The sequence below is a fragment of the Watersipora subatra genome, chromosome 4, assembly GCF_963576615.1.
Source record: "Watersipora subatra chromosome 4, tzWatSuba1.1, whole genome shotgun sequence".
Lineage (NCBI taxonomy): Eukaryota > Metazoa > Bryozoa > Gymnolaemata > Cheilostomatida > Watersiporidae > Watersipora > Watersipora subatra.
In genome coordinates, this window is record NC_088711.1 from 65,832,973 (window position 1) to 65,858,123 (window position 25,151).

Consider the following 25,151-nt stretch of genomic DNA (forward strand, 5'->3'; position numbering starts at 1 on the left):
ATCATGAACTGAAGTTTGGAAGACAGCGTACCAAATATCAACAAAGCTACTTCCTCGTTTTGATCAGAGCCGTATAGTTTCAGAGTTCCATGGCCAGCGGAAGCATATATGGGAGCTCTATTTTTTATAAAAGTTATAATGGAGAGGCCGCAACATTAACCAACACATATTACTCTCATTGGCAGTTGCTTTAAAGTTGATTGTTGTATCATACACCATTTGAAAGAGGACAACATTTTCTAGAAGAAACTACCTTTTTTGTAAAAAAATAAAATCTATGCAAAAAAGTGAGATGTTGAGAGCGAGGTAAGAATATTCCATTAGAGATCAGTATGTCGATCGGGTTTGTTTGGAAACAGCATTTTTGTTTCCGGTTCTTGATGCTGGACTCAGAAGCTATACGGCAGGGGTGCCCAAATACTTTTGCTGGAGGGCCAAACAGGTAACCAGGCCTTATCAGGAGGGCCAGACATGAATACAGCTGTATATATGTAAATGTATGTGCATTTTAAGTAATGTGTAAGTAAACATGAACATAAACATGAAATGTATGTGCATTTTAAGTAATGTGTAAGTAAACATGAACATATACATGAATTGTATGTGTATTTTAAGTAATGTGTAAGTATACATGAACATAAACATGAAAGTAACAAGGTGTAACATAATAACATATGTAGGTTTATTCTCAACAAAATCTACTGTGCAGAAGAAGTATATGTAATGTTAATGAGACACATGGAAGCAAGTTTGCTTTGCAGCTATTGCTGCAATATCTGGTTTATCTTTGGTTACTGCTACAGATAAGAGCTTTTGAGTGTGTTCCTCTGTCAGTACACTCCGATACCTACTTTTTTATAAATGTCAGCTTTGAAAACATTGATTCACACAAGTAGGTTGTACCAAAGAAAGTAGGTAAGTGCACTGCCATTTTGCATAGCATAGGATACTTCTCCTGGACAGCAGGTTGTGTTCGGAACCCTACAATAGTTTGCTCAGCAAATTGAGCTTTAGCCAGTATATCTGCCTTTAAATCACACAGCTCTAATTCTGCCACACCTCTCGGAACATGAGGAAAGTTATCAACTTGGGTTTTCCAAAGCTGATGTGCCTGAAATGGGCACGCAACCAGCTCAATAATGCCATTGATACTATCAAAGGCAGCAAAGCGACGCTCCATCTCTGAAGAAACATCAATGAGAAAAGCGCATGCTGCTGTAAGGTCCACGACATCATCACGACCATTCTCAAATTCTCTGATGATTGGAAAGTGGTTCATATCACTGTTTATGTCCTCGTAAAAACAGTGGAGTTTGTCTTTAAAAGATGTTACTGCCTGCCAGAGTTCTACCACATTACGACCTTCACCCTGCAATTTCAAATTTAGGTCATTCAGATAGGCCAAAATGTCTGTCAGAAAAGCCATGTCTCTCAGTGAATGCTCCGATCTGAGAATCTCTAAAAATCGTTCTGCTGCATCTCCTCCAATCTCACTAAAAACCTGCTCAATATGCTGTCTTACAGTCCATACCCTTTGCAAAGCTATACCCTTACTCAGCCATCTGCAAATATACATTAAAGTACATTGTATATTAAAAATAATTCACAACATTCACAACTTTGCTGTCCTTTTTTACCTTTTCATAATGTAATGAAAATAAGTATGTCAAATATAATTCAAAAATAGCAGTATGGTACTAACCTGACGTTGTTGTGTACTAACAAATCATCATACTGAGAATCAGACTCCTGGAGAAATTTTAGCCGTATAGTATACGGCTCTGGTTGTGATGTCATATATCGCGGCACAATCGCGCTTTCTTGACTTCTCTCACGAGAGTTTTTGGGGTGCTAATTTCCTCTCGCGCGCAGGCGCTTTAGTTCTACTTCCTGTCTCGAGTTTGGCAATAGTTAACTCGAGACGAGACCGATACGAGACGAGACAGGTCGATACTCGAGACGTCTCGTGTCTCGTTCCACCTCTACGCAAAAATTGCATACTACTGAAAAACATCCAAACCCAGAAAACACTCTTTTGTAATTGGATACACGTGTTTGGGCTTATAGGTTACAAATGCATTTGATTCAACTTTCTAGGTGTAGAAGATAGTATACAAATATCGACATATTATACAAATATAATATGCAGCTGAATGTACCCCATATGTAACAAATATAACATATTTGTACAAACATAACATGGAACTCCAGCAATGTAGCTAAAGCTCACCCACAGCTTAGCGGATTTCTCCAAAAACTAAGTCAAGCAAGAATTTTTTTTAGGTTAATAAAGGAATTTATCTTTACAAAGGAAGGATCTTTACATTGTATCACATGCAAGAAATTCTTATAAACATACAAAAGCATTCAGTGCTGGTTGATTCAAGGCTAATATGAGTCAAGTATTTAATCTATTAACCTTTAGGTTAGGGTTTGCTCTATCTGAAGTGGTACTGTTACTGATATGGTCAGCATAACAGTTGATTAGGGCTATATATGGGCTGCGATATCTTTCATATTGCTAAATAATTCTATAGAAAAGCGCAACTCTTTCACGTTGAAGGTAGGATGATGTAAAATTTTCGCTACTCATCAAAACAAACTGCATTTAGCAAGATTGGAAACGCTTTAAGAGTTGATGTTCACTCACACACCTTAATCAATAGCTGTTAGTAAGATAGTATGTCATTGCTTGATAAGTTGTTGAAACGATCAGAAAAAAATCAAAGCATTAAATTAATTAGGGCTACATAAACCAAAGTTTTAGCACAGTTGCTTTAGTGTAAATATTAAAAAACCTCACATGCTTTTGTTGTTACTATTTATTTCGTAAAAAGGAGCGTTTTCAAAAATTTTCATTGAACGAAACAGAAACTTCTTAACGAGCTGAAGGCAAAGATTTTATATGCCATTCAAACAAGGGCATGTATAGTTTGGATTATATGTTTTCAATACCATGTTAAGTTGTTTTGCTTCTGATTGAGGTTACATCTATGCTTGAGACTACATCTATGATTGAGGCTACATCTATGATTGAGGCTACATCTATGATTGAGGCTATATCTATGATTTAGGCTACGTGTATGTTTGAAGCTACGTGTATGCTTGAGGCTACATCTATGATTGAGGCTACATCTATGATTGAGGCTATATCTATGATTGAGGTTAGTATACCTGTATGTTTGAGACTACATGTATGTTTGAGGCTACGTGTATGATTGAGGCTACGTGTATGATTGAGGCTACATCTATGATTGAGGCTACATCTATGATTGAGGCTACTTGTATGAATGAAGTTACATGTATGATTGAGGCTACATCTATGATTGAGGCTACATCTATGATTGAGGCTACTTGTATGAATGAAGTTACATGTCTGCTGCTACTACAACATTTTAGTAGTCATTTTAAATTTATACTTTTACGATATTGAAAAATCACAATACGACCTAAACAGCATTTTCTCTCATGAAAAACCTTTTGAGAACATATACATAAGAGTCTGTTGCTGATACGCTATCCTAGTTGAGAACATATACATAAGAGTATGTTGCTGATACGCTATCCTAGTTGAGAACATATACATAAGAGTCTGTTGCTGATACGCTATCCTAGTTCTTGGCGTTTATGCACCTAACGTTTATACTGCCAAGAATTGTCTTTCCTGCCATCACGGTTTTCTCAAAAACCATCCTACTGTAATCTTGATTGACAGGCCTTTACCAAAGTGTGCATTTTATATAGTGGCCATTTACCAACGTGCATTGAAAACCTAGACCGCTTTACAATACCAACTAGTATTGAGAGATAATACCGCCTAACAAATATCAAGAGAACGCAACACCTGACATATTTCAAGAGAGTACAACACCTGACAAAAGGCAAGAGAATACAAGACCTGACAAAAGGCAAGAGAATACAGCGCCTAACAAATGTCAAGAGAAAACAATACTCAACAAATGTCAAGAGAAAACAACACTCAACAAATGTCAAGAGAAAACAACACTCAACGAATATGCAAAAAGACCCTTTAAACTGAAATGCCTTTCTATGCATACTCAAAAAAATTTAACTTATTGCTCAAAATCAAATATCACCACAGTAAATGTTTCCTGAGCTTCTACATTCTGAAACAGTTTTGATCAATTATGGATTTTTGCTCTGGTATTGTTTCATTATATTTCTATATTATTATGATTTGAAACATTCTCAGTTCTAGTATATTTGATTGACTCAAATATACTAGACAAAAACGCATGGCTTTAAAACTTACTACTACTAGGAACAATAAAGCTTTTCTCAAATAAATTTTGACGAAGTAATCTCAATAGTCGTTAATAAAAGTTAACTTTATTACACCTGTCAAGAGGTATTTTAACATGTCTATCAAGTGTGTAATATCAAGGCGTCACCTGTTGATTTCATAAAGAACTGAACTAGAATCAATGAAGCCTTTCATGATAAAAATTTGTGTGATTCGAATGCAGAGTTGAAAGAGAAACAAAATAGCATTTATTAATTAAGCAACTGAAGCCTTAAGACTACTATAGGCCACTATAGATTCTCGTGTGCATATGGCTAGTATAATAACATATATTAGAAAGTCCTGGAGTGGAGCAGCAAGGCTCGTGTCAAACTGTTCAACAGTATTATTAGCATACAATATGTTTTACAAGATACAAGTTGGGAAAGATAATAGTAAAGCATAAGATTTAGCGGCTTGACATTTATAATTGTTGTCAGGTGAACAAGTATTAGTAAGAATTTAAATGTGAAGTTGTCTTCTCCTAGCTCATCTAAAACATTCTTGATGACTCGGCAACAGCTGTATTCTAGTCATCTAAACTATAAAACTTTTCCTTGTAATGATATGGTGGGTGTATTCGACAGGATATGTTATGTTCTAGGCACCACTGATTTTAAGATACCACTAGTATCCTATCATTGCTAATGCTGGTCAACTGCCATTCAGATAGTAAAAGTTAGCAGATATATCTCAATGATTGACTGCTTCAAACAGATCCGTCTATTACCTTCATGAACTGATGCCGTCATCATGAGATAATTCAAATTTACGTAACGCTCCGTTTGAGCATCCATAATTAAATTATTTCATTCACATAGTTTTAGTATGTCTATGTACTGTCTATATACTGCCTATGTCTATGTACTGTCTATGTCTATGTATTGTTTATGTCTATGTACTGAGATTAATTTTGCCTTCTTCGCTTCAGTTTCTTTAATGAAATTTACCAGCCATGATGCTTTTATCTTTTCAAGTCAACAGGAATACCTCCATCTTGCTGTGTCAACCAGTTCTATTCATCAAACTTTCTCTGAATGTGAGACTAGTTTTTGAATCAGTTAATCTCTATCAACACACAAGAGGAACGTCCAGAACTCTATCAGCACACAAGAGGAACGTCCAGAACTCTATCAACACACAAGAGGAATGTCCAGAACTCTATCAACACACAAGAGGAACGTCCAGAACTCTATCAACACACAAGAGGAACGTCCAGAACTCTATCAACACACAAGAGGAACGTCCAGAACTCTATCAACACACAAGAGGAACGTCCAGAACTCTATCAACACACAAGAGGAACGTCCAGAACTCTATCAACACACAAGAGGAACGTCCAGAACTCTATCAACACACAAGAGGGACGTCCAGAACTCTATCAACACACAAGAGGAACGTCCAGAACTCTATCAACACACAAGAGGAACGTCCAGAACTCTATCAACACACAAGAGGAACGTCCAGAACTCTATCCACACACAAGAGGAACGTCCAGAACTCTATCAACACACAAGAGGAACGTCCAGAACTCTATCAACACACAAGAGGAACGTCCAGAACTCGAATAAAGTTACAACATTGTTTTGAGTGTTTCTCTTGTCTACTGCTTCATCTTCTCTCTCTATTTCCTCCTGCAGTGACCCTCTCTGGTACAACCAATCTCTCTTCCTCTTTACTTAAAAAGGTAAGAATTGAGCTTCTCGTACCATTTGAACTTCTTGTTTATCTGCATTTCTTTGCTAGCCTCTACTACTCTCACCTTTTCTTCTCAACCTTTAGACATTTTTAAGAGCTTCCCCCACCCCCACCCACTCACAAAAACAACACTCACAGTCTAACTAAAACAGTAAACAGTAAAAGTGGCTGTCAACAACTGTATGCCTGTTGTAAATAAATCTTTTCATTCCAAAAACTCTACATGATTATTGAAAAAGACTGTCGGTTAGTAGAGGTTTCCGAATACAAAATCTCTATAGTTAAGCCTACTTACAGTTATCATACTGTTTAGTGGTGATATCTTTCTATACTTTTATGAAATGCTAGGTCAGCCCAAATACAGCAGGAAACATTTTGTATTCACCCAGCTACTGTGTAGATTTTACTGTTTCACAAAAGAAGATAACATTTACATAGGCTTGTTTAGGTTGATCTCATGTAGATATAGAAGATACCATTTTGAAGCAGAAGTGTCAGAGATATAACATTTGTATACAAATAGATCACAAAGAAAGGACCATATGGGATAAAGGGATATTTTGTGAGCAGAAATCACAAAGGTATTACTACTTGAGTGTAAAGGGACCGCAAGTGCAGAACCATCTGTAGGATAAAATGAGCACAAAGGTTTAACTTTTCATATACCAGAAATAACAGGTCATTGAAATTATTGTCAGCGCTTTTAGTAGTTGTTCCTGTAAGTCTAACGTTTACCAATCACTCTTTTGGCCAGAGTTCAGAGAACGGTCTAGCCAAATAAATATTATCATTGATATGCTAACTTGCTTTCATGTATTTTATTACAATAAGTTTATCGTATGATTATTTGTTTTATAAAAAGGATAAATCTTCATGCAATGTATGTTAATGTAGACTCGTGTATGTTTACTGCTATAGACGAGACACGTCTGATTCATGAATAGTGTCATAAAGCTTTAGCGATAAAAATAGATTTCAGCCTCAAGTTGTCTTCTCTTTTTCAGACTGATTTGTTTATTTCCTGCCGGTTCTCTTTCTATGTGTACAAAGTACAGAGGCTTATAGAGTTGCACCAATAACAGGGTAACAACTGGACAGGTCAAAGCGAGAGGGTTGCTACAAATTAATACTTTTATTGTGATCACCGAGTGATGCCTTAAGCCTCAGTATTACGCTAAACTGTAACTGACTAGAATCATGTAGCTACGAGTGTGACTAACTAATCAGATTTAAAATGATGGGTGTAAACATCTCAGCGTTTCATTCAAACATTCTGTATCATTTTTATGGCTGATCAATTTCATTATTATTATTATTTCCTATTAGCATGTTGAGTGTACTTCCTGTTGTGTTTATAGAAGTTGTAGAGGTCAAGCTCGGTGTGATTTAAAAGTCTTAATTGTGGAGCCACTAGTGCTAGCTGACCACCATTTATTTGGCTCCTCTATTTATATGGGTTCTTCACAATAACCACATAAGAACTCCAAAGAAAGTCATGCAATCATAAATTATTGCGCGCTGTGAAAAGCTTGCATAACCAGTTAGCTAATCAGTTCATGGTAGAGAGGTTTGAATGTATGGTCTGCGATATCATAACACTTCCTCTCCTCTACTTCAAGTTTAAAAGATTTGTCTCCTTTTACATAAACTATACAAACAGGAATTTAGTTTATGGTCAAACGCAAATGCTTAGGAAATGGAAAAAATGGTGTCACATTCGAAGAAGAGTGTTTGTGAATGCGCTGAAGCGAAGATACAATCTTATTTTCCACAAGTAGGTTGGAAGAAGGGGGGGGGGTGCAGTAATCTTCATTTTAATATTATTTGTCTTAGATGTGTCAAGTTAGCAGGCTATTGTAATTTTGAATTTTACTTCATTTGAAAAGGTCTGAGTTGGAATTGGGTGGAGACATTTCTGTAATCATGAATGTGAATACGCTGAGCGCATGTACCTCCATATTACAAATGACACTAAGATATAGTACTGTTGTTATACACACTGAGTTTGCAATTAATAGTTTATTTTTAAAAAAGAATTATTGTGCAGTTGATATCTTTGGAGGAACATTGACAGTTTTTGAAAATACTCGTCTGTTTGTTAGGTTGAGTAGATTCTTTACAGTTTCCAAAGGTCTAGCTCAAATCATCTATCGTTTACAAAACATGTTTACATCGTTTACAAGTAACCCCACTCTATGCACTCAGCGCTATGATTATACGTAGAATAGGGAATCAATAGTAAATCGATAGGGAATCAATACAGAGATGTCAGTAAGAAACACACAATAATACACACATGCAATTCGTAAACATGTGTACAATCTATCAAAAATAGCTTTTGTATTAGATAAGTAGAGCAAGAGACCGTCTGTATGTATCTTTTATGTACAGGTGACAACAACAGAGAGATAACTCTCTAAATAACTGTGTATTGAGGCAGCGCTGTCGGGCAGGTGATGGAATTCTAAATCGCTGGCAACTTGGGAACATTCGCATTTCTATTTTTCCTTCTGTTTTCCGGCGGCGGCTTTTGAGCTTTTGGTTTCTGGCCATTTGGCTGTAGAAACAATTGACATACACAATACAGGTTGACACAAACGACCTTGTCCTCACTGTTCCTTATTGCTAGTCATCTATCACGTGTGTTGTTGTCCTTGACACACATTAAATCCTTTCATATTAATGAAAGGAAAATTATGAAAAGGAAAATTTCTTTTTATAGTTTTCCTTTCGTCTTTCTCCCTATCAAAGATATATCTGTTTTATGGAGACATCAATTTTGATATCCCCAGGAAACAGGTATGTATATCTATGATTCAAATGAGTGCATTTATTTAGTTCATCGTAATCTAAATCTTCTCAACATAGCAAATTGTCTCACATGTGATCTCTCCTGGGTGTTATTAGCTGCTCAGTAGAGCCTGCCAGGGCTATCAGAATATAATAGCGCATCACAAGGAAACGCATTCACAGAACTAGAATAAAACCTATTAACGATGCTGTGATGGTGTAAGGTCATTAATAGGTCAGAGACAATGTAGTTTACACAAGGTGTCTCAACCGAGACTATTTTACGAACCAATGGTGGAAGCTCCTTATCCTTGCCACCAGATTGATTGTTAGTATCTGTATTTGATGTCTCTGAGCTTTTAGAATTTTCACGCTCTTCGCCTTCTTTCACCCGATCAGTCCTCTCTGACTTGGTTTCTGCATTCTAAATACAGGCACCAAAATAACTCTTTACCAGCTAGTGACATCTTATCTATGAAGGCAGATATTATTGTTATTACTGTTTAAAAACATAGCAGTCGTCAAGAGTGACTATATAGTGTACTCATTTTTTTAAAGTAAACTTTTTTGTCTCATAGAAACGATTCATAAAATAGCTTTGTCAGGTTTGTATATAATGGGATCAAGTCATATGACTTGATCCCATCATATGACTTGATCAAGTTAATCACATGACAAGTTTTTATACGTGCCACTGAAATGGCAATAGTTTCTTTTATATAATTCACTTACTCCGTTGCTTACGTTAGATTCTGTCCTCATTCTCGGGCTATCATAGTCCTTGACACTGCCTCCAAGCATCTCTTGCAAATTTTTATGTTTTTCAAAGTCCTTTTTCTACAAAGAAGCTCATAAATGTCTACATAAAGACCCTCTATGTAAGTAACACTCAGTAAGTATCTACTAGCAGCCATTGGCTCACCTGTTGAACCCTCTGTATAACAGGTCTAGTCTTTTTCAATCTCTCCAGCATGGCCTGGTTGTCGATCTCTATTTGTCGCTGCTGCTTCAACCGAGCGGCAGCGTGCAGGCTGCAACACAAATCAGAGAGTGATACCATAAAGTGGTACAAAGATTATATTTATATGCTATAACCTATTACCAAAGGGCTTTAGTATCCCATTTTTTGCCCTCGGTACTAATTCACTTGTTGTGTACATATTTTCATATATTTATAGCAAAATCTTTACATTTTTTACACTTTATTAAGTATGACTTTTTTTGCATAAAGCTAAAAAATATTAGTATTTTTAATTTGACTCAATTTATGGTGTTGGCATGAAGCGCATTCCTACATGAACATAATATAGCCTGTGGGCATAGCAGTGCTTGGGACTACCGTGTGCACTTGATTTGTACTTGGACAGTTTATTTTCATTCTGATTGGAAAAGGCCAATTAAGTATATCTAGCTTATAATAATAGCTATAATAACTGGTGTCACAGAGACTGTTTACAGAAATCTATAACAAGCCAATTTACAATGCTAAGGAAGTGGCACTGTCCGTACAGTTGCCAACGAAGACATTTTAGATGCAATGTATCCCTGTACATGTATATGGATTCCTCCTATGGACCTCGCGCAATACTATTGATAAAATATAATACCTATAATCTGACATATTATATTAATTGTTTTCAGTACATTTTACATCTGCTGCCGGGACATCTGAAGAATTAATTAAACAATTGCAGCAGACCTTCCCAAGCGTGAATAATTGACAGCAGCATTACTCGGCAGCTGAGCTATGCGATATGATGGGCCAAGGCACCAATCCAAGTGAATGTTACCACCTGGTGGTAGTGAGAAGGTCTGAATGATGCACAACCACTTCAACACCTTGAAGTATCACAAGCAGGTCCCGTGATCCTCGACCGTAGTAACAACTTTACATCAATTGTGAAAGCACTTTGAGTTGCACAATTCCTTCTGAACTAGATTTTTTTTCAAAATTCGAAGTTTATACAAATAATAAAAAAACAAACCAGATAGACAGAATGGTTTTTCCTACAGACTATTAAAAAGTAGCGTTTTAGAGACAAATGAAGAGACATAATGATTATAGTGAGTCTGATAGAGTGTCTATATTTGTTATGAATAGAAATACAAATAGTTGTTGTGTTAAACGCCTGTTGCTGAGGAAAGAAGCTCTCTAGCTCTGTCTATTTCTTAGACTTCATTAGCAAGAACCTCAAACAGTGTGTCATTAAAGACTAATGATCTGTCAGCAGACATTTTTCGTTTCTCGGTCAGTTTGAAACACCTGCAGTGTTCTAGCGATACCTCGCAAAATAGTGGTCCAATCGACTTTAAACTTCAGAATTATACTGCAAACTTATCAAGCACAGAGTGACCATAATTTCGTAATTTGAACTAAACTGAAAATAAAGAACAAACAAAGTAAAACTACGCAGCCAAGTTTTCTTAGGCACAGGACGAGGTGGAACAACAACTCCCCGAATTACCTCAGGCCCAGGCTTCTAAGTGTTGATACTAGTTGGCTAAATGAAAAGGTTTTATAGATTGAGGGTGACATTTGCTGCCATTAAAGTAGTGTGCAAATAGAAAAGTCGAGTTTCTAGTCAGGCAGCCGTCACTCACCGAGAAAGGGTTCTACGGAATCCATTTAAAGCAGGCAGCCGTCACTCACCGAGAAAGGGTTCTACGGAATCCATTATAAAGCAGCGTATTGATCTTACAGATGATTGAGGATATCATTAGTTGTAAGGACAAATGTTTTTAAACATACCTTTGAATGCAAGCATATTTTGATATCTGATGCTTTGAGAACCAACTGATTGAAAATTATTTATACAAAAAAACTAATATAGTGAGTAGAGCAGCTGACTGACAATACTTACGTTTGGCCATTATTCCTACCAATAGAAACATACAATAAGCAGCGACAAGTAAACACGAGCATGTTTTTATAGCTTCTAATGTCATGTAATGTAATTCTGTTTCTCTGTTACCATATAAAGATCACTTGCTACTGCATGTCAGTTAAATATATCTTCCGATAATTTCAGTACAATTATGCTTTCTATTTTGCTGGATTTGAGAATGAACAGAAAGGCTCCTGATATGTAAAACCGTAGTAAAGTTTAAACGATAAAACAGCATTACACTTGAACACAGAGCCAACAACAGATGATACATGAATAATATTTCCTCTCAACTCGAGTGCTTCGCAGACCCCACACAAACTTACTCTCGCCTGGACCACTCATTCCAGTTGCGGACTGTGCCATGACCTTTCACAATAACCTTGATCTTGTCCAAAAGCAACTGGTTCTCCCGGTTGTACTTATTCTGCTGTTCCTCTAGTATCTGTGAAGGACAAGCACAAGTCAAACTCATCTACCACCATTCACCTACTCAGCTGCCTCCAGCTAGATAAAATGACATGCTAAAGCTTCTTGTTGTAGCTCTGTCTACTGGGGATTAGAATGCTAGTCAGCTGAAATGAGTAAATAAGAATAAATACAACTGCTACCTTCAGTAGATCCTGAAACATTTTAAAATGATTGTTGAACAAAGTTGACTTACTGACTGTTTCTGCTCTATACATACATGTATATTTATTCTGGGCAACAATTATGATAAACCTGGATTCAATATTTTTGTTACTATTCAAAGCATGAAGATATCTATTTATAGATTATGAATCATGGGTTGTCATATAATGATAATCCATCAGTTTACTTCTGTAATTTACTGTATATGCACATGTAGGTTGAATAGTACTTGAGACAGCATGTTATTACTAGATGTCTAAAGTCATATTCTATGCAGAACTTATATAAGCCTATTCAAAACTATATATTATTTACTTACATATAATGTTATATTACTATTATAACATATTGTGGTTACTTTAGAGTGTATTTTAAAACTAGATTGAATGAAGACCTGCTTGCTTTATAGATTAACCTAGATATGATTGTGCATATTTCTAGCAATCGTTCCAAAAGCAGCGATACTGGTGCATACTCATTCTTGACGATATTTAGTTTAATCTAGGTTTATTACAGTGTTTCTGTCTCACAACTATTGTAGGTTTCAATTATTGCAGAAAGCTTACTTAGCGTTAATAGATTTTTCCTGACCAATAAATAGCCTAGAAGTCATTCACTTCACAGGTTTCGATAAAATTGATTAAAATGCAGATTAAGTGACCTGCAACTTGGTTGGGAGGATGGAGATATAGAACTATCAGAAGACTAGTGGGTTCATGTGTCTTCATATTAGACGTTGATAAATTGACAAAATATTCAGTATCTACGTGACCTTCATGCTCCTAGCAGCCTATAGTAGTAGTACTGCCGCTACTACTACTACTGTAATTCCTACTGGGCTATTGCTACACACTTTCTTTAACCACTTCTGAAAAAGCTGCTATGCATTTAGAATGTGATTCACTAGTGATCTATTTTACCCTAAAACCAGATGATAGAATTTACTAGTGACAATGTGTTACAACTCAGTATATCCATTGCCTTTACACTTTTAGCAAGCCATAATACGGTCACAACAGCATTAACAAATGAGAAAAATGTAATAACTAAAACAGTAACTATCAGCTATTTGATCAATCAGCTCAGATGGACTGTGAATAAGTATGGCAGCCAATGACACCTAGTGACAGCTGATGATAGTAGAGGATGGCAGATGACAGTAGATGACAGTCGATGACAGCCAATGACAGTAGATGACAGCTGATAACAGCCGATGACAGCAGATGACTTGCTGCTTGCACAAGTCTGGGTGTTGGTGACTGACCATGTTATTATAATAATTATGTTATTATATGGTGAAATTATCCTTCCTTCCTAAGCATTGAAGTGGTTCAAAGACATAAAGAAACCTGCGTCTCACCAGAGGTTGTTAGATTCTTGAGGTCTACTGAGTGGGGTATCCAATGCTGTCATTTGTTACAAGAGGATGTAAGTAGCAGTTCTAATAGATATCAGCCACTTGAAGGTCCTTAGTGAAGTTAGATGCCATGTACTGATGTACTATTATTTTCTAAAGCAACCCACTACTTGAGGTCAGCAAATGTTTGACCCCAGCCCTACTCGCTAGATGATGATTCACCTGATGGGGCCATCAATTTTGAAGAAACTATAAATCCTACAGACACCACCAATCCTGCTAGTACCACCATCCTGCTGGTACCACCATCCTGCTGGTACCACCAATCCTGCTGGTACCACCATCCTGCTGGTACCACCATCCTGCTGGTACCACCAGTACTGTAACGCTCACATAAAAGCGCACACTAATCCTTCAAGAGTGACATTACTTTTTGCTGCAAAGCCCAATGACTGCTGAATTCCTACTACACATATACAAGATGTTTGTTGGTGAGCTGAACAAATTATCAAGTATAAATATGCTATGTGGCATGCGATTGATGCACGAACAGCGTCTGTCACGTGCATCTGGGATAATCGCAAGCTTTACAATAATAATAACAGCCATGTCTGTTTGTCCAAAGCTAAGCTAAGAGTGTTAGAAAAAAGATTACCCCACACTGGAACTGAACTCCCATATTCAGCTTTGCAGCCCTGCACCCTACAATCTGCACCGCTGGACCACCTCACAGCATGACAGAATAATTGTGTACATACTTATTACACACGATGATTTCTCACAGCGCATGATACTACCAGCGTACTGATCTTTATAGAAGTTACAAACTTTGTCATATTAACTTACTGCTTGTCTGTTTAATCCAAGCTGTAAGTGTGGGTACTGCTTCGGTGCTGAGTTGTCTAGCATAGATGGGGCATCTCTGACCTACACATACAAATGAGATAGAAAATAATTGACTACCTTTTGTGATAAGCTTGCAACAATTGTAACTTCTGTATAGGAAGCTGAAGCAATGGGGCAAGCGTTGAGTATAGGTAAAGTGTGAGATACAGAGCAGGTAAAACAGATATATAGGTAGTGAAGTACAGAATGGGTGAAATCTCACATTTCTGTTAGGCTACATACCCTAATTCTGTGCATCTTGAACTTGTCTGACTCCCATTTTTGTGCAAGGTACTTGCTCGCCGGTGCCAGAGGCTTTACCAATGGCATCTTTACTCCCCGCCTTTTCTTTGCTTTCTATGTGTGAGCAAAAGCAGTGACTTTCAAGTCCAGTATAGAAAACTTCAATCGAAACTACAATGCCTATGAATGAAGTAGCTGGCGTTGTGTATAGTGAATAGAAATGCATTAGGTCAGCCAATGGCTGACCACCATAAAACATATAATTTACCTTGTAGCCTACCTTCTACAGCTCGTCTGTGTCTTCCCGCCCTATAATATACATTTCTGTTGTTACCTCGTAAACAGGCTGCCCTAGTGATGTCAATATACACCAAGATATTACGCTAGTGCAAATCTCTCTCACTTGACCACGGATACCCCATTGAGTTATTGATTGGGAACTGACAAGCTCTTTTGAGATGCACAGACGTGTGAATTGGCACAATAGAGATTGATTGGCTAATTACGCTTCAAATAGCCAGTAATCAAGGGAACAATATGTATTGGCTTTTGTTTATTCCTTTGATTTTTTGAGAATCCTCAAGCTTACACTAATAAATCTGAAATTCTTATCTAGATGAAGGCAGTTGTGAATACAGTGTAGGTGTTTGAAGCAGGATGCAGCATATTTTACAATGATGGTTGACTTGTAGAGTGCTACCTTGTTGCGGAATATCATGTCATAGCTTCTGGGGTTAGGTTGCTAATTTCAGAATTGGTTTGTGACGTTGTGCATGCATTTCTCCGAAAAAAAGTAGAATACCTGAGAAAGATGCGATCTTTAAAGTCATAAATATATTGCTGGAGGAAACAGGGTATCTGATCATTTCATCAACTTTCAATAATCTGTGTTTGTTGAATTTTTTATTATTAAACAACTCTATAAGAGCTTTGATCTTCCAGCTAAAACTGTATAACATTAAAAATATCTCATTTACTCCATAAATAAATACAGACTTTGGTCTATATAAATGGAATGAAGATACAAAATAAGACTGCAGATCCAAAACTAGAAGTAACTCCACAAGAGTGGATAAAACAGAGACAAACGATGTCACGACGGTGTAGCGCGTGACAACAAGAGATGACTTGTCTAGAGTCTTGGTGAGATTTGGGTGCCGAGAGGAATCCCAGTGACTATACAAATGCTAATAATTATGCTCTACATATGGTAGACTTCCTTCCTGTCTACAACTCCTCGCGCTTCTGTTCCTAAAATAGTGAAGAGGTGAATGATAGCACAACAGTAGCGAAAGGTAGGAATGCTGTCGTATGATAGCAGCAGTAATAAGTGGTAGGTTTACTATTGTATGTTAACAGTAGCAATGGGTGGTATGGGTGTTATTGCATGGTAACAGTTTTAATAAATGGTAGAAGTTTCATTAAATAATAATATACTAGAAATTCCCCTGTCATACAGCCCGCGACTAAAGTGATAATGGAAAAAGAAAGGGTACTGATGGTTGAGAAATGCAATATTAGCAGTCAAAAGGCACTGCAGTGCAATAGGATAACTGCAATGGTAGCTGTAATGTACTGGGTGTTATTATGTACAACAAACAGCAATAATGAAAGGAAAAGATTATATGTTTATATGTCTGTCCCCTGCAATAGGAGAAATGCAATATTAGAAGTAAAATGGCAAGCTGCTGTGTAATATACACAGGCTGCAAGGGAGGGGGCTGTATATCTTTGGTCATAGCAACCAATATCAAGAAGTTGTGATATTTATCTAGAATTTGTATTTAGATCTAAAAAATTATCCTGAATTTAAAAATCTAAACAGATTTTAGCTGGTTGTCATAGAAATGGATATATATCTATAAGAAAATGTAGGCCTATTACTTAATTTTGCAGATATTAAAAATGGCTTGGCAGTACCGCGATATTGAGCACATCCGTAGTATCATCAACAAAATCTTTAGAAAAATAATAACAGTAACATATTGCACACCATCGGTCACTATATACTTCGATCCTATAAATTCGAATGATTATTCTTATAATTAAACCTTATAATAGTCCTATAAAACCGAATAATTATTCTTATAATTAAATATTGTAATAATCTTATAAGAATCGTTAGAAAAATATCATCGTTATTTCCTTTACTTTCACTGCTTTGGACATCAGTTGGAATACCAAAGTATTCATTATAAGTGTCCAAAATGTCAGAGTCCGGTAAAATCGGCAAAAACAAACGATTACTTTTCAGTACATCTACATTAATTACAGAAACCATCGGCGATTGGACAATGCCATAGACTGGTCAAATGTGCACATTTTTCTCGTGAAATGCGCACCAGTTAACGGTTCTACTCTTTGTCGCACGGCCTTATCGGCGTTTCGTTGGCAGGTCTTAATTTTGATTAAAAAAAACTTGTCAAGTTTTTATCATGATTTTAGGCCAAATTAATCTGTCTATTTATGTATAATCCGATCAGATGGGTTAGTTTTAGGATATTGCACAAACTTTTCTAAGACTTAGTAACATATTGAAATATGTTTATATGTGTTTTGTATCATTATTATACTTAAACGACTCTACACAAAAATGGTTAAATTTTTTGATGGGACTATTGTACAAGGGTTTGGTAACGGCTGTTGACGAATAATTTTTCGGGAGTTGTGTGCGCATATGCATTTATCATAAAGCTCCCAAACAATCGCTTCGCTTGTGTTTGGTCGTGGGATCAGTAGTAGGAGTGCTATTGTATACTGACAGTATCAAAAAGTGTGGTAAGCATGATATTGTGTGGCAACAGCCGTGATAAACGGTAGACTCATTATTGTAGGATAACCGTAGCAACAAGTAATAACAACGGCAACAATTGGCAAGTCCTCTACCACTGTGATCCCAAATGTATGGCTGTCATGGATCCACAAAAAAATGACCAAATGCTCATTGCATGTGTTTGGTAGTTGAGTAGTTGATACAGACTAGCTAATAGCAGGAGTTGCATAGAACTGAGTCTATGCCATCAGAATGTTGACAGGTTAGGATCAGAGTCTAATCATGAAAACCTACCTCTTTTCCAGCATCCTCTGGTGTGTCAGGAGGTGTGCTCGCACCTTCTTCGGGCAGTGGTGCATATTTCGCTAAGAACTTGGTGAGGTCCTCGAGTGACCTGTCTCCACTATAACTGTCCATCTGTGATGTACAAAAACGTTTTTACAAATATACTCATTACATACACATAGACACAGATCGCACACATGGGAGACACAAATGGATATTTTTATGATAGAATTACACTTAACCACAGTAACAAATAAAAAGACGAAGAGCTCATATTTGATGAACTTGCAATTGCATGAACAGGTTGTACAGTGAAGGAAAAAAAATCACCTTGCCACCAGAATTAGCAGGGAACATTTTAAGGGTCGGGAATCCTTTTACGCTCACTTCCTCCAACTCATTCTGCGTAGAATCAACCTTGGCGATGACCACATTCTCTACTCCCTCGTACTTCTCAGCAATCTCATCCCATATGGGTGCAAGTTTCTTACAATGGCCACACCATGGGGCATCTGTGGGACATTCAATATAGAGTTCTTACAATGGCCACACCATGGGGCAACTGTGAGACATTCAAGATAGAGTTACAAACATTTTAAATATTTAAACTCTTATTTAACAAAAACTTCTCCTGCACGCATCAAATGTCTAACAAACCAAAGCATTCTATGAGTGAAACATCAGCCAATAAAATGACTAAAGAAACAAACTTAAATGCCAAAACCAACCAACTCACAAACTAAATAAACTCACAAAATTCAACGAAGACATGCTTGCTGTCGTCAAGAGCGACTTCCTTGAAGTTTTTTCCTGTTAGAACCTTAACAGGCTTAGCATCCCAATCCTCGGGGATCTCCTGAGTTTTGAGGAATGGTTTGGCACCACCATCGAGGAAACCGGAGACAAATTCGCCTATCTTCTCAACGGATAACTCCGAAGTTTCTGGCTTGTACTTGAGATTCTGAAATGAACCATATTAAAAGAGAGATGTTCAGAATTAGTAAAACGGGGTAAAAAACAGCTCAATAGTTAAGTATAATTTTCAGTCATGTTCAACGCTTTAAAAAAGGTGGACACAGTCTCAAGTTTTTCTGTTCACATGCCTCGTTGACAAATGGATGACACCCGATCCACTCCAATACAACAGTGAATCAACAGTGAATCAACAATGAATGCCTACCTTGTCTAGGTTGAGGAGCCTGTATGCGGGATAGTCACCCTCCTTGAGGTCAAGGTACTGGAGAACTTGGGCGGCTGACTTGTCTTCGGTGTTAAGGTAGACTGCAATCACTCTACCCGCGTGCTTCTTGGCTACAGCGCGCACAGCCTCGGCTCCTGCCTCATACTCGTCTGATGTCTTGGCCATAGCGAGAAAGAAAAAAGGCACATCTTTTCCCGAGAAAAGCTTTTGTGCGGTCTACAAAGAAGAACATCCCATCAAAAGAAAAGTAGTAGGCCACATCCATTGAGCAAGGAAAAACAACAACTAATAGCAAATAAAATTGTTACCTCAGGTGCAAATTCAGTCAGAAGGGGTACAGTTGTAGCCTTAATGAAAGCAGTGATGGACTCGACAGAAAGACCCTCTGTCAAATCTGCCCTCTTCTCATCAAAGTCTTTGATGGTGTGCACACCTAAAAATTATTTTCTAATATTAAAGAAAAATGTTGTTAGATTATCAACAGCAGAAAGCATAACGTCTGACTGTGAAATTGGAGTTCTCACATTTGTTGGAGTTATGTACCCTTGTATTTCATGGACACACAAGAGCAGACAAATAAGAATGAATTTAAAAAGAAGTGGTCCACACAACATGGTTGCACTGGATACTGCAGAGCATGCATATCAACCCGTTCGCTCTGGCACCATCAGACAAATAACTCAACCTAAAGGCCCTTGCACAACTCAATCATCCCATTCACAAGGAGAGTAGTAGCGTACACTAGCAAACTCCTTCCTTAAAGGTTGACTTGCAACAAAATTCACATTACAGTTATTTGGTATCAAAAGATTCACCATGTTTTACTCTGTTGAGTTGTACGTGCCAAATATGTGGAAATGTGATTACAAGCTCTTAAAAGCTTAAAAACGAAAAGCCGCCATAGATTGGAATCTCTTTATTTCTCTGACGTTGTCATTACAGTTTGGTTATTGTCTTGTCACGTGAAGTTCTCACGTGAATTGAAAGGCCAATGAAAAGCTCAATATAAACTTATCGTATCACTTGTTTATGACAAGCACTTCGGGTTTTACTGAAGACCCCGTATCACATATAGATGCTCGCTACTTTACAGTTTTGTTTCGACTTGGTCTAATCGGCAAGTCGTAATCTGATCACAGGACCCAATACTTCGCAAATAATTTATGCAGCACTTTTCGAGTATCACAGGTGACCAACAGGCTCGTCATGATTATCAGACAATGATATGTACTCCTTTCGAGCTAAATTAAAAAAATTAAATGAATTTTTACGGTAAGTTATAAGATATCACTGCTAAAATAAACAGCATTACAATGACGATAAAATAAACGCGTAAGAACAAGAGACATGGTTTTATTGAATGCGTGAAGAATATTTGTGAAAATATATATCGACGAATAAGGTTGCAGGAAAGTGTAAACAGAAACCATCCTACCACAGCTACGTAACATTTGAGCCGTTTTGGAAAGAATCCAAACTACGGCGGTCTCGTGTGGCTGCGATTAACTGTTTGTCTTTTAGCTTTTAAGAGCTTGTAATCACATTACCACATATTTGGCACCTACAACACAGCAGAGTAAGACATGGTGAATCTTTTGATATCAAATAACTGTAATGTGAATTTTGTTGCAAGTCAACCTTTAAGCCTGGTTCCCATATCGAATGCGAGACCCTGGCGGTAATCTTGCGCAGTGAAACACTTTCGGTGCTAGGCTCAGCGGCTTATGTTCACCTAAAGCTGCGTCGCTGGTAATCGCATAAAAATGTCCGCTCGCCATGCCATCTCCAGACCTTCACCTGTACAGTGCCTTTTGGGAAGGCTTTTCCTGCAGCTCTTCGCAAAAGTTGAACAGTGCTAAACTCTTGCGTAGACCGCGGACAACTACCCGTGGTACTCAACAAGTAGGTTCACATTTCACTGCTGATAGTCCTGCGGTACTGTCGCCGGTGCTTGCGACGCATATGGAAACCAGGCTTTACTAAATGTAGCCTTATGACAAGCAGCTTATTAAGGAGGTCCATAGGAATCGGTATGCTTCAGACAAGGTACAACAGCCGATTCTAACATTGATCTGATCAATTGTTCGTCAGTAAAACCCAATCCAACTTCAAGTTTTTGTGTCGTATAGTTGACTATTTAATTTTTTATAGAAAACTTAATACAATTTATATTTATTTGTTAGTATTTAATACTAATTTATAATGCCAGTAAATGACAATAAACAGCGTAAATAGGAAATGCAACACACATTTATATTACAAAAGTAAATTGCTCACTGAATTTATTAGCTTAAACGTGAATGTTCAAATTATTACTGTTACTTTTAAATTCTGAAAGTAATTTCATTCATTTCTCTTATCTGAGTTATAGGAGCTGACTGTTTATCTGTGTTCTATCTGTGTGTCAGGCTAAGACAAGTTCTATATGTGTGTGTTCCATCTGTGTGTCAGACTAAGACAAGTTCTATATGTGTGTGTTCTATCTGTGTGTCAGGCTAAGACAAGTTCTTTATGTGTGTGTTCTGTCTGTGTGTCAGGCTAAGATAAGTTCTATGTGTGTGTTCTATGTGTGTGTCAGGCTAAGACAAGTTCTATGTGTGTGTTCTATCTGTGTGTGTGAGGAGGCATGTGTCTAAGACAAGATTAATAATAAGAACAACTGAAGTTTCAGATAATTATCAATACCCGTCGATATAATCGATACCCATCGATATAATCGATTTAATCGATACCCATCGATATAATTGATACCTGCCGATATAATCGATACCCGTCGATATAATCGATACCTACCGATATAATGGATACTCGTCGATATAATCGATACCCATTGATATAATTGATACCTGCCGATATAATCAATACCTGTCGATATAATCGATATCCGTCGATATAATCGATACCCGCCGATATAATCGCTAAATGGCGGACAGATCTTGAAGACTGATAACATTGATAAGTAGCACGTTTACTATCTATGAGCAGTTACATGAAATGTTTAGACTAAGTTTACGGCTAACTTATGGATAGGTCAGGGAGAAGTTAAGGACACATTTAATAAACTGCTCCACGCATGGAACAGAGGCAGAAATAAAAAAAATCCAAAATAATCTACTTAAAAACAAATTTAATCTGAAAAAGTTCTAAACTCATAAGAACTTTCTCATAGACACGGCGGATGCACGTGCCAGTAAAGCTACCTTACCTTCCTCCTCAATGTCATACTCCTTCATGAGCGATGCATCAGAACACATCCCAAAAAGGATTTCATCATTTAGGCCGGCAGCCTTAGTGAAAGCAGCGGCTGAGTCGGACTCCACATCCTGCAAGTGTAAGATATTCTTAGAGTTGAGATTAAAACAAACAAGTTGACAATTTAAAAGTTGATTATATAAGCTATGACATTACTTATTTCTAAAAATATATAATCACAGGCTAACCAAAGAGATATGCTATTAGTCATGTAGCAGACCACTCAATCCAAAAGTAGGTAATTGTGATTGCCATAGAATTAGTTTGTGTGAGCCACTGGTGACTCATACAATTGTATTAGCCTAGTAGATGATTTATGATTGAACAATAACTTATAATGAAACCATTGCCTTTCAAGAGCACACAAATCCCTACCCTGATCAATAAACTCATACATGAAAATCAGAGTAACAGCCTGGCTTACTGAAGCTTTCTGTGTCCATGATGACTGGAAAAAAGGCGTAGTGTGAAATTTGTAAATGGTGTTTGGAATCAATGGTATTAAAACTATATGACACCAAGGCAAAGGCTCTAAAAAGGTTATCGGTAAATACGCACAGCCAGTCATCAGGGCCATCACTCTCCTGTTCGCTGATACTAGGAGAGTTGTAAAGAAACCACCCGAAATGTTCTACTCTGTCACATCCAAACTGGTAAGCTCGTATGTATTCAGTTAGTTTTGCAAGTTCACACCAACTAATTAAAAAATATTCTACAATACACACGCATGCCAAAACAACACCAGGTTGATTAATTAGATTACAAATATTGTAGCGAGTGACACAATGTGAGGAGTTGTCGGACACTGATGCAAGGAAAATAGAGGAGCAGATCGGAAAGGAGACGAGGCATTTGAATGACTTACAGAGAAGAATCCGATCACAGCTACTTTTTCTTTCAGTAGAATGTCAACTTCTTCCTTGTTGGTCAGAGTTATGGCTGGTGGACCAGACTTCTTCTTCAGCCAACTGACAATGGTGTCCTGTGTCCTCCCACCTATCCATACACACATACATAAGTAATTGAGATGCCGCTGTCTGCTACTCTCAAGCTTGCTAACAAGAGGCAGTGTGATGTCAGCCAACAAGACAAGTGATACTTCACATACAGATTAGATAAACAAAGTGAGGCTTCTCTTGATGACTGGCAGTAGTTTAAAATCTAGAGTGCACAGCCAGATACAAGATGTATCTGGCTTTATCTATAGCAGGTTGTAAAATGATTGCATGGCCTCATAACGTGCAATAGATCAAAAAGGGCTACTTAACCCCCTTGCAACCATGGTAGCATGTGTTCCAGTCAGTTGCTATAGGAAGTCACTCTGACCTAATGATAGGCTTACAAATGTCAGGTTTGATCGACGTACAACTGTCAGCACACGCCTGACTGCTGGCCTCTGATGCGCAATAACCTATGCATATCAGTCTTCTGGAAGCGTTAAGAGAGAACGTGGTTTATCGCTGCGAGTCTATGTGGCCAGCGATGCAGAACATTTTAAAATTCACGTGTCCCCAGCTCACAGGTGCAACCAAGCTAATCTTCAATTGACACGTGTGCAAAGAGCAGATTGAAGCCCTTTTGGCCAGGACTGTCCTACCACGCAAACATAGAGTATGGGTACCAGCATACGAACCCTTCACATTTAGAGATCATGTACAACTACTACTCAAACTGTAATCACCTAGCATTCACTAATTGAAATGAATATGCTGGCTTCTTTCATTAAGTTCGTCGCATATAACAGCTTAGTAAACTATTAATAGTACACAAAATACTTCATTAAATGATTTTTAAACCTGACTTGATGTACCTGTCTAGGCTGTGAATTTTAAATGCAATATTGTTTCATAATTTTCAGAAAAAACCTCATTTGCTCATTGACATAAGATAAAGATGCCAGTGCAGGACAAAACCCTCATCCACACTACTATCATATCATATTTGGGGAACATATTAAATGGAGAACTTAGCAGACAAAAGTACCCTTTTTCTAAAATTGAAGTTGACAAAGTGAATATCTTTAGTTCAAACAGCCATAATAAATTACCCGAAGAGCGTAATGAAAACATAGAAGCAACCAAAAATAATTTACGTTCTAAGCTCACCAGTGTATTCCAAAGGAGTGCCAGCTTTGAAAAACTTGAGCGTTGGGTAACCACGCACTCCATATTTAGAACCAAGCTCAGTTTCTACTGTAGCATCAACTTTAGCTAGCTTGATATTAGATCCTTCTTCCGCAAGTTGCTTAGCTGCCTTAGAATACTCGGGAGCCAAACTCTTGCAATGTCCGCACCAGGGTGCATCTGTAACAACATACATAGGTTACAGAAATATATTTTTCAATCTATAAAATCAATTACTCAGTTCGTATTATTTTTACTACTCATAATCAGTTACTCCGGCCAATTATTCTTTTTTGATGAAAATACTTACAGAACTCTACTAGAACGAACTCCACTTCTTCGATAAGAGTATCAAAGTTTGATGCAGTTAACACCAGAACCCCATCTTCGACCAATACTTCGGGTTTGTCGTCTTGACAAGCTGCAGAGGCAAACAAAGCTAGCAGCACTAAAATCTTATACATGTCTAAAAATGTTTAATAACAAGTATCATCCGAAGTACGACAAGACAAATATTAAAATAACTAAATGAAGGAATTCCGTGCCGCTGATAAATATCCCGAACGTGGCATTGACGTCCTATTGGACTACAAACTTATGAAAGACCAATAAGGGTTCTATTTTCGGAAAAAAGAAAGCGAACACCATCTCCGCTAGTCAATTGGTCCAACTTAGCGTCTTCGTCACCCTATTGGTCCGAATAGGAATATGCGCGCAGAGTTA

General features: G+C 37.4%; 3 protein-coding genes across 4 annotated transcripts; all 3 read right to left on the reverse strand.

Annotated features, from left to right (window-relative positions):
* Positions 1-564: 564 nt before the first annotated feature.
* Positions 565-1,797, reverse strand: LOC137394530 (general transcription factor II-I repeat domain-containing protein 2-like). The gene is made up of 2 exons (XM_068081254.1): positions 1,703-1,797; positions 565-1,562 (listed from the first exon to the last, which is right to left on the reverse strand). The coding sequence occupies exons 1-2, from the start codon at positions 1,795-1,797 to the stop codon at positions 848-850; spliced, it is 810 nt and encodes a 269-aa protein (XP_067937355.1). The 3' UTR covers positions 565-847.
* Positions 1,798-8,169: 6,372 nt separating this feature from the next.
* On the reverse strand, positions 8,170-15,184 carry LOC137394894 (sperm axonemal maintenance protein CFAP97D1-like). Of its 2 annotated transcripts, none has more exons than XM_068081674.1 (8): positions 15,075-15,184; positions 14,795-14,965; positions 14,513-14,593; positions 12,003-12,121; positions 9,714-9,822; positions 9,524-9,628; positions 9,081-9,215; positions 8,170-8,558 (listed from the first exon to the last, which is right to left on the reverse strand). In XM_068081674.1, exons 2-8 carry the CDS (start codon positions 14,879-14,881, stop codon positions 8,466-8,468), a joined length of 729 nt encoding a protein of 242 aa, XP_067937775.1. In that variant the 5' UTR covers positions 14,882-14,965; positions 15,075-15,184; the 3' UTR covers positions 8,170-8,465. The 2 variants fall into 2 exon arrangements, with proteins under 2 accessions (XP_067937775.1, XP_067937773.1); XM_068081672.1 differs by having other exon boundaries at positions 15,063-15,081.
* Positions 15,185-15,680: 496 nt separating this feature from the next.
* LOC137393282 (protein disulfide-isomerase-like) lies at positions 15,681-25,000 on the reverse strand. The gene is made up of 10 exons (XM_068079766.1): positions 24,739-25,000; positions 24,411-24,608; positions 23,171-23,301; positions 22,259-22,376; positions 19,362-19,486; positions 19,033-19,269; positions 18,606-18,813; positions 18,183-18,364; positions 17,862-17,984; positions 15,681-16,045 (listed from the first exon to the last, which is right to left on the reverse strand). Exons 1-10 carry the CDS (start codon positions 24,890-24,892, stop codon positions 16,022-16,024), a joined length of 1,500 nt encoding a protein of 499 aa, XP_067935867.1. The 5' UTR covers positions 24,893-25,000; the 3' UTR covers positions 15,681-16,021.
* Between the last annotated feature and the right edge of the window lie 151 nt (positions 25,001-25,151).